At 57.3% G+C, this 10,269-nt stretch overlaps 1 protein-coding gene across 1 annotated transcript in view; it reads left to right on the top strand.

The window, feature by feature from the left end:
* The window catches only part of SLC9A8 (solute carrier family 9 member A8), an 85,627-nt gene extending 77,991 nt beyond the window's left edge, over window positions 1-7,636 (top strand). The window contains exons 14-17 of the mRNA XM_007938324.2: window positions 1,513-1,624; window positions 4,034-4,254; window positions 6,430-6,576; window positions 7,529-7,636. Of these exons, the coding sequence (XP_007936515.1) occupies window positions 1,513-1,624; window positions 4,034-4,254; window positions 6,430-6,576; window positions 7,529-7,636 (588 nt within the window). The remainder of the gene's footprint in view (window positions 1-1,512; window positions 1,625-4,033; window positions 4,255-6,429; window positions 6,577-7,528) is intronic.
* The last annotated feature ends 2,633 nt before the right edge of the window (window positions 7,637-10,269 follow it).

Here is a 10,269-nt window from a genome sequence, read left to right as displayed (position 1 = left end):
CTAACCAGAAGGCTGGCGGTTCAAAGCCACCAGCCACTCCTCGGAAGGAAGGTTGGGCAATCTACTTCCGTAGTGATACTGCCTCAGAAACCCAAGGAGGTGTCACTATGAGTCGGGTCCGACTCAACGGCAGTGCGTTTAAAGCCAGTTTTTGTACGGACCACCGTGCCTTTGCTGTGGTCGGGCACTTTGTTGCGTTTTAGTTACCAAGGTAGCACTACTGCAACCAAAGTGCCACAAGTGGATGATTTTAACAAACAAATTTGTTTTCTCGCCATTTAGAAGGCTCGAAGGCCAAATTCAGGGAGCCAGCTCTCGGGGAGGACACTGTCTCTGTGGGCTCTGGAGGAAGGGCCCTGTCTCCTTCCAGCTTCTGTCCCCACAGTCCTCCCAGGCATGCATCTTCCCTCCTCCCTGCCTGCGGTCTGTAGCTGAGATACGGCACCCCCACTGATATAGCTCTTAGCATAAAAAGAAAACCCGTTACCAAGTGGGGCTATAACCACAGGTTACAGATATTGGGGGACATAATTTAGTCCATAACAGGCACCAAAAGCCAAGACCAACAACTGGCAAGGCAGGGGGCGAGGGGCGCCTTTTAGGGCCCCTCCCCCGGTGCTGGGTCCTTCTGCTTGGAGAGCGGCGCTGACTGAAGGCACAAGTCGTCTCTTCTCAGTCTCCCTGCTCTCCCTGAGGAGTGGGCCCCCTGGGAGAGGCAGAAACACTCTGTCTGTCCCTCCGGAGCTGGCACAGTGAGGAGGGTGAACACAGGCGTCCCGTGGCCAGGCGCCTTCGGAGAAGGCAGGTGTGCCCTTCAGTTAAGCCCTGGAGCTGTCCGCATGCCCTCTTGGCATTTGGCTTTGTTCCATCCACTGTCGTTACCAAAGAAGCCACTATACCCTGTGAGCAGTGTCAGACTACCCACTAAGCAGGGTAAGCACAGGCTTGCTTGTGCTTACTTCCTAATCCGTAGTGAACAGTTTCGTCTTTTTTCACACAGCAAAGATTCTGTTGCAGTGTGTGGCTAGCATCTGTCTCCCACACAGCACCTTCCCCGAGAATCAAAACTTCTTTTCAAATTTACCATCCCTGACAGGGGCAGAGTGTCCAGGGAGCAAGGTAAGCACAGGCTTACTTCTGCTTCCTTACTAATCTGTAGTGAACAGTCTCACGTTTTTCACTCCATCAAAGAGGTGAAATTGTTCACTACGCAAAGAAGCGGAAGTAAGCCCGTGCTTGCCTTGTGTACTGAGCAGTCGGCCCTTGCCTGTCGGGCCTCTGTGCCGACTACTGAAACTTCATGAGCAAAGCTTTGTCTTTTCCCAGACGCGTAGAAACGGCACCCACAGGCCCCCAGGCCCAGTCCGACTAGCGCTGTGCTGTTCACCTGGGCTGTGGCCAGGAGAAGGCTGCACTTCGCGTGGGCGTGTCTGAGCTGTGTGTCCCCAGCAACAGGCTGCAGCGTGAACAGCCAGAGCTTCCGTCTGAGACGTGGTGTGTTGCTGTTCACAGGTGCTCGTGCTGTTCGGCAGAGCAGTGAACATCTTCCCCCTTTCGTACCTGCTGAACTTCTTCCGGGATCATAAAATCACACCAAAGATGATGTTCATCATGTGGTTCAGTGGTAAGTCAGAGTCGAATCTTGACTATATCTGTCATCGAGGTGCTGGAGCCCTTTGAAAACGAATTGTCTCATAAACCAGAAATCGTGAATGCTCCTATTTAACCGGCACCCACTATAAATCAGAGGAGCCTTGGTGGCACAGTGGTGAAAGTGCTCAGCTGGGCAGCAGAAGGTCAGTGGTTCAAACCCATCAGCCACTGAGAGGGGAAAATGTGGTAGTCAGCTTCTATAAAGATTTTTAAAAAAGAAAAACCCAAACTCACTGCTGTTGAGCTGGTTCCAGCTCACAGCGACCCCTCCGGGCTTTCCGAGGCGGTATCACTACGGAAGTGGATTGTCCGGTCTTCCTTCCGAGGAGTGGCTGGGGGGTTTGAACTCCCAGCCTTCCGGTTAGCAGTCATATGCCCTAGGCACTACATCACCAGAGCTCCCTCTGTAAAGATTACAGCCTTGGAAACCCTGTAGGGCAGTTGTACTCTCTCCTCTTGGGGCAGCAGTGGGTTTGCTTTGGGCTTTGCTTCCATAAAGATTGATAGCCCTGGAAACCCTGTGGGGCAGTTCTGTCCTGTGCTGGAGGGTGGCTGAGTGAGAATCTACTTGACGGCAGTGGGTTTGGTTTGGTGACTGTAAAGCAGGCCTTAAACTGGCCACTTGGCAGATAGTCCCTCTCCCAGCACTGCTGTAAGTGGGCGGTACCAGGCCTCTTGTACAGATGAGGCCATTTGGGCCCCAAGAGGGAAAAAGCCTCGCTTAGTGCATGTGACGCTCTCCTTGGCCTGAGACTCGAAGGACTCGCTCTGACCTGTCTGCTCAGAACACAGCAGGTGAGACTGTGGACTTTTTGCATTACAGGCTACATGTGGACATCTTTTCATTCAGTCACGAACTCCTGGTACCTTAAAGGCGACACCTGGTTCCTCAGGTGACAGTTTCAGCTCCGGTCTCTGCTTTGCAAAGGGTGGAAGTCATTTCCTGTACGTTAGACTCCTAAGGAACTGGATTTGCGCGCGTCTTTCAGTTTGCTTCTGAGCAGACAGCGCTGTCTAAAGTTCCCCCGGCTTTCTTGTTTAAATATTATAATCAGAGCAGTGCCATGTGGCCGGGGAGCAGGACACGCTTTACGGGGCTCTTCTCTGTCCAGCAGCAGATCTGTGCGTTTCTCTCAGATTCTCTTCCCTCAAAAGGCTTTGTTTGGAGGGAAAAAAAAAAATGTGTGTGTAGTGAGAGAAGCTCTGTATTCCTCAATTGTTTTTGCCTGTGAGGAAAACATTTTGTTTTCCTTTTTTTTTTTCTTTAAACCAGTGCCTAAATTGCTTTTTTCCTGTGTTCTTGTGAAGTGGTTGATCCTTTGAAGTGGTTGAAAATCTCAAAAAAGTGGAGACACTGGGATCTCACTGTCATTGTCTAAAACAGCTGACCTTCCTGCCCAGCCTGCTTCCGTAATGGGATTCCCCTTCCACAGGACATACCTGTCATCTTACTTCCTTGCCTCCTAGTGCCCTTAGGACATGGCCCAGGGACCTTTCGATCACAGGCCCTGCCTTGTCAGACCCCACCCCCCATCTGTCACACAGCACAGCATGCCACCGGCCTTCCTGCTCTTGGCTGCTGTGGACACTTCCTGATTGGAATGCCGACTCTCCTACCTGCCCCCACTCCTTCCTGATGTCTGGGTGTCGGGTCAGGGCCTGTCACTGTAGACTGTGGCCCTCCCCCCAGTCCGGCCTTTCTGGACACAGCACTTACACAGTGTCTCTCCTCTCAGCTGCTCAGGGAGTGCCGTGAGGGCAGAGCCAGGACTGCCCTGTCCCCCTCCACGTGGCTCCCAGAGAGTCTCCCAGAGGAAATGCTGCTTCAGCTACGGCCCGTACCCCTAAATCCAGCAGCAGCTTTGTAGGGGGCCAAAAAGGGAGTTAGTGAGAGGTGGTGGCAGGGTTTCCAGCAGCCGTGCTCCCCACCAGAGCACACCCAGGGCTGCGGGGGCCAGGAGAAGCCACAGCCACCTGTGCTGTTACCTGGGTGAGCTGCGTGGCCCCGACAGGTACTTGATTCTCTCGGCCTGTGGACTGTGGAGAACGTCAGACCTGCTGGGCAGATTTCCTGTGAAGGGCAAATGCGCTTTGCCTGTAAGCATTCAGCATGGTGCCTGCACATAGGACTGCACCCTGTTCCTGAAACGTTGGTGCTGGCCTTGGTGAACCTTTATGCATGCACATACACACTCGAGCTTTGTAGCCTGGCCCGGGCACCTCATTGGATCTACTCAGGGACCCTCACTTCTCTGCACCCCACTCAGTCATGCCTCTGGGTCGAGGCGCTGGGGGGAGGGGATGTTCCAACCACCGTGATGGGCAGGGCCCAGGTCGAGGCCGGCCGGTGATGCAGCCGCTGCTGCCTGTGTGCCCGCAGGCCTGCGGGGGGCCATCCCCTACGCCCTGAGCCTGCACCTGGACCTGGAGCCCATGGAGAAGCGGCAGCTCATTGGCACCACCACCATCATCATCGTCCTCTTCACCATCCTGCTGCTGGGCGGCAGCACCATGCCCCTCATCCGCCTCATGGACATAGAGGACGCCAAGGTGCGCCGCAGGAACAAGAAGGACGTCAACCTCAGTAAGACGGAGAAGATGGTGAGTGGGGCAGGGCCTGGGGGCGGGGGGGTGGGGGTGAGGAAATGGGGGGAGGGGAGCGATGCTGTCAGGGTCCCCGCACTCCACACATGCGCATGCGCGCGCACGCGCGCGCCAGTGCCTGACCTGGGAGGAGGCAAAGGAGTGAGCTGGGAAGCGTGGCTTCTGGGTGTGGTGCACAGCCTCTTGACCTGGAGCTAGGCAGGCCCTGGGCTGCTCCAGACGCTTCCCGCTCTGCACCTGCACGGGCGCCATGGGCTACGAGGGGCAGATCAGAGGTTTCCCCTGCCGGAAGCCACACCACCCATCGGGCCCCACGACTGGGAGGTGTCAGGATGCAGGCAGGCCCCAGCCTGAGGGGATGGTGGCTTGCAGTGGCTGTCAGGGCCCTGAACGGCGCCTTCCACCGAGGACAGGCAAGGGCCTAATGCAGGCTGGGAGGTGCTCAGGGTCCAGCTGCCGTGGAGGCTGAGATTCTGTAGCCTGGCCCGCTTCTGCTTCCTCCAGGCCGCCCTCCTGCCCTGAGGCTGCCCCCCTGCCACCTTGCACCCTCAGGCCCCCACGCTGAGCCAGGGTTTCACGTTCCTGCACGTGGCACACGCGCGCGCGCGCGCACACACACACACACACACACACACACACACCATACACCCTGTGCATTCTCAGAAATGCTGCTCTCTTCATTCAGCCCTTGGTAGCTTTGAGCTGTAATTGAACGCACAGAATTCCTGAGGCAGGAGAGGCTGAGAGAGGAGGCGAGGGCCACTTCTGACAGAGCTGGGCTCCGGACTGGCCTTGGACCCCACTCGCCCTCCTGGGCCTTCCTGGCAATGCAGTGCGGGAAGGGGGCCGTTGGGTCGCCCTCCAGGCAGAACTTTCTCACTCTCAGCGGCTCCCCACACCCCACCCACCAACTTTCCTGTTTATTTGTAACAAAAGTTGCAGCAAACGGGTCCTCAAGCCTTGTAGCGTGTGTCAGCGTCGGCATCGGTGGGGGCTTGTTGAACAGACCTTGAGGCCACCGCCAGCGCGCCCCGTAGGTGTGGGCGGCCTCCCAAAGGATTCTGTTTCTAACGAGTTACCAACTGCTGCCGCCGCTGCCCATCCCCCAACCACGCTTGGCAGAGCATGGCTCCAGTCACACCAGGCTGTCTCCTCAGAACAAGAGTCGCTGCTCTCTGTCGGCTGTCCCTTGGGCTGCAGCCACTCGGACTGTCTAACCTCATCCTCATGACCTACAGGAAGCACATGTTCTCATTATCCCCATTTTGCAGACCAGAGCACCGAGGCCCAGAGAGGCCAAATCCAGGGCCGTCCGGTGTCAGAGCCGAGTTAGACTGCAGGGCCCGGCACCACCGCACTGAATCAGTGGTTCCCAGAGTGAGGCCTCTGGACCGAGGGCGTCACCTGCAAACTTGTCAGAAATGCCGATTTGCAGGCCCACCCCAGACCTACTGAATCAGCCTGTGCAGGTGGGGCCAGCAGTCTGTCCCCACGAGGCTTCCCGGTGACTGGGGAGCTGGAGGACCAGGGTGTGCAGACACTCCGCCCTCCCGCCTTGCTTTCCAGCGGCCACAGCCCTGCCACTGCCCGAGAAGCCCCAAGGAGAGCCCCGTTGCTGCACCCAGGCCTCTCGTTCTGAGTCAGAGCAGCACACCTGCATTCAGATCGCCGTCTGCCTCCTGGACCCTGCGGGGTGGGGGCAGTGCTGGGCCTGGAGCAGCGCTGCATGGCTCTGCACCGACCCTGGGCCCACACTTCACCTCCAGACGGCCCCGTTCCTCTGACAGTCATTTCCTCGTCCCTCCGCTTCCCTGCACAGCCTTGATCAGCAAATACCTGCCCACAGCCCAGAACTATTGCTAACTGAGCTACAGGCAAAAAAAAGTCCCTTGTTACAATGCTGGTGATAAGATCACCTAGAACAGCCCTTCCCAATGCTGTCTGCACATTGGAACCACGGGAAGAGCTTCAAAAACAAGCCCCAGGCCCCCTCCCAGAATTCTGACCTCACTGCAGGCTCCTGGGACAGGCCTTTGCTGCCTGCAGCCTCCGGGATTCTAAAGTGAGGCTAGGGTTGGGGCCACTGGCCGGGAAAGCCCCACCGGCCAGGCCTGGGGCAGGCAGGGTCCCAGGCACCTTCCTGAGGTCCTCCCACCACCTTCCGTCCTGCAGGGCAACACTGTTGAGTCGGAGCACTTGTCAGAGCTCACCGAGGAGGAGTACGAGGCCCACTATATCCGGCGGCAGGACCTCAAAGGTTTCATGTGGCTGGATGCCAAGTACCTGAACCCCTTCTTCACACGGAGGCTGACCCAGGAGGTGGGTTCCGAAGGCCCACGGGCCTGCACCCTTCACGCCACGGCCCTCTGGCCTCTGCTCAAACCTGCAGGGGCCAATCTGGGGTGGGAAGGCTCTCGGGCAGTGTTGGCATGGGCCCAGCCCCATGGCCCTCCGCCCGCCTGGCTCTCCTTCCTTCGTTTGAAGGGCCCAGCAGGGATTCGGCACCTGTGGTTTCCCTCTGCTGCCGTCTTCAGGGTCGGCTGCTGATAGACTTGTTGGCACACTTTGGTTTTCCTGGGTAATCGACTCGGGACATTGATCAGCTACTGCATCTGAGCTGAGGAATCATGTCTGTGTGGGCCTTTCAGTCATGCCAAGGCCTCCGGCAATGGCCCAGGCTGGGCCCTGCTAGCCTCTGGGTGACAGTGGCCTCTTGGGGACAGGGACAAGCTTGGGTCTGCTTGGCTCACACCTTCAGCCTGCCCCATGTAGATGCGGTGGGGATCACTCAGCCTTGGGGATGAGGGCTGGTCCAGCCTCGCCCTTGTCTTGTTCCAGAGGTGGCCGGGACAGCTCTCAGTCTGTAGTTCTTGTTACCAGCAGGCTCTGGGCTGGCCTGTTCCCTGGCTGCTTCATTTCATTCCCCTAACAACCCATGCAGCAGAGGGCAGCTATGAGCTCACTAGACAGCTGGGGAGATTGAGTCTAGAGGGGTAAGTAGTTCACCCAAGGTCACACAGCCAAGCTGGGATGGAGCCCACGTGTGTCTCATTCTAGAACCGTTTCTAACATCACATTTCCGAATGATACCTACTGTTACCACCCCCCCCCCAACAAAGGAAACTGTCAGCTGGATGGCACTTGGAATTGCCTGTGGCCGTTCACACCGCCCCACACACCCCCTGACACACACACAGTACAAGCAGCCTCCCTGCCCGTCCCTGGAGTTGACTGAGGCCTGGCTAGCACTTGATGGTGTCTCTCGTCCCAGGACCTCCACCACGGGCGTATCCAGATGAAAACCCTCACCAACAAGTGGTACGAGGAGGTGCGCCAGGGCCCCTCGGGCTCCGAGGACGACGAGCAGGAGCTGCTCTGACCCCCTAGGCGGCCCTCCAACGCCTTCCTGCTGCCGGGGCGGGTGTTTGCTGCCCACGGACACCCAGCGAGGGCCCCCGGAAGCAGCCTCTGCAGAGGTGAGACAGCAGATGGAGTTAGCCCTCAGAGTCATCCTACCCAAGGACTGCCCGGCCTGTGGGGCCAGTGGGTGCTCGAAGCAAGCGTCCACCCTGCTCCTCCCCATGCAGACTCTGATGTCAGCAGCAGATTGGGATGATCCCGTCCCAGGTAAAACGTTTGCTTCTGCAGCCAGAGTGCACCATCACCCACAGGCCAGGATGCTGAGAGAGGAGAGGCCTGGAGCGCGCCCACCAAGCGCCAGCCTGAGACCAGGAGTGCCCAAGCCCCTGCTCTTATCATACCCCAGGAGCGCCCGCACCAGTGGGCAAGGAGCCAGCTGTGTTCCCCTCGGACTCATCAAGGTGTCCAAGCCACAGCAGCCACGTGCGGGACGCCAGGGCAGGGCCTAGCAACCTCAACAGGCTCCCGCTCCCTCCCCTCTGATGGTTCACAGTCCCTGAGAAGGAAAACTGAGTGACCTTTTCATTTTTCACTGACCGGCACCTGGCCAGCAGTTTGCAGGCAGCTGCAGCCCTTCTCTGGGAACGCTGAATGCTTACACAGCTCCACGCAGGGTGCAGGCCTTCTCTCGAACCCACTGGAAACTGCCACCCTGGGTTTGAGGAGCGAACCAGTCTGTGAGGTCAGAGCGCCCTCTAGAGGGAAAAGCTAGAGGTCCAGGGCTCACGTGGGCCCCAGCCGCTGTCTTCAGTTCAAATTCTTGCACTTTGACAAAGTAGTGCAAGCCAGCAGTCACTTACCGCCATCCGATGCCCTCACCTGCTGCAGTCGTCCTGTCCCCAACCCGATTGTTACTGTTTGTCCAGCTGGAAGTCTGCCCACTGTTGACCTACTGCTACCATTTCTGCTAACTGGGAATCTCTTCCTCTCCCAGTTATCTACCATCTTGGGTCCCAGTCACCCCCCCAAGCTGGGTCCCAGCTCCACAGAGCACTGGTGCCTCTCCTCCCCCTCCCCCACTGGTACCTTTGTTGTTGTTGTTGTTGTTTGCCGTTGAGTCGCCCCGACTCATAGCGACCCCTCCTTGGGTTTCCGAGGCAGTATCACTACGGAAGTAGGATTGCCCAACCTTCCTTAGCAGCCTGAAATCAGGGCAGCCAGAGCCTCACCTAGTCCTACCCCAGGCCTCAGTCACAGTGCTTGCACACACTTGCACACGTGTGCACTCTCTCACACACATACACGCACAGAGACACACGCGCAGTTTTGCTCTCACGCTTGCTCTCTGTCTTACTCCCTTGGCTCCACCTCCCCAGCCAGCGTAGTTTTGTCCAGATGAATGGAGCCACTTTGTGTCAAATCCTCTCCTACCTGCCTTTTAATGATCTCACAGCTGTTTAACTCAGCCCATCTACGGGTGGCTGGCAGAGTCACGTGGTTCTGGGTCCTAGCTGGTGCCTTGGGATTGGCCCACATCGGCCCTCTGGGTGGTTCCACTCCTTGTGTGTTTGTCCTTGGCTCTCTGTGGGGATAGAGTGAGCCGGGAGCCAGAATGGGTCCTGGGCTGATAGCAGGTATGTCTCCTCTCTCCAGCCTCTAGTAGCACGTGGCTCTGGTGTCAGGAGGCACTGACCGCAGGACTCCTGGCCATCACGTGCCATTTGTGAAGCTGCACCCCGACCCTGACACCTTCCCTTTCCCAGAAACACAAGGGCAAGGCCAGGCAGGCAGGAAGCACAAGCTTCCCTTCTAGCCTAAAAGAAGCAGATTTGTACTTGGTGGACCTCAGATATAGTCACTGCCCCTTTGTAATCTCCCACTTTAACCCCTAACTCTGACCCAGAACAACTGTCTCACCCGCCTTGCATCCCACTGGAGGGGCACAAACAGCTTTGCATAATTGGGTCTTTTCAGGGAAAGAGTAGAAGAGGTGAGTGGGGGGAAGGGCCCTTGGCCCACAGCTCTGGGGCCAGGCCGCTTCTGGGCAGGGCTCAGGGCTCTGAGGCCAGGCCTGCCCTCATGGACTGCCCTCCCACGGCTCAGCTTGGGAGCAAGTTACTTCTCCCTTGAAATTCAGGATCTGATCTCAGAGGTATGGCAAACTCACGAGCTTGCCGGGATTTTATTTATTTCTTTTAGTTTTTGGCTGTGAGTTCATACATTAGGAGTGGAGAGTTGGCATCTTCTCAGTCCATCACTTCAGACTGTCCTTGTCAACAAATGCCATGGCCTGCCACACCTCCTTTTTTAGCTGGATCCTGTAGACACTATACCAGCACAACAGCACGCTGTTTACTGGGGGGGGTGTCCTTGGTGGGAGAGTCCCCAGGGCTTTGCTGTGAGGGGCTCCTCTCTTGGAAAGCACCAGTGCCTGCCTGCTTCTCCCGTGAGCCTCTTCTGCCCCCTGCTGGCCGAGCAGGAGTTCAGCAACCCGGGATCGCATGCCCATGCCCTGGGCAGTCTGCGTTTGTAGCAGGCAAAAGGTTCTCTCAGGAAAAGGCCGCGGAGATCTGTTTTTCTCGTGGGTTTTTTCAAACATCTGACTACGAATCAAAAATTGCATACCTAATAGTTGTTATTTGGGGGCAGTTA

Source organism: Orycteropus afer, unplaced genomic scaffold, assembly GCF_000298275.1.
Source record: "Orycteropus afer afer isolate SDZICR_OR568_19922 unplaced genomic scaffold, OryAfe1.0 scaffold00049, whole genome shotgun sequence".
Lineage (NCBI taxonomy): Eukaryota > Metazoa > Chordata > Mammalia > Tubulidentata > Orycteropodidae > Orycteropus > Orycteropus afer.
This window is presented reverse-complemented; position numbering and strand designations above follow the sequence as displayed.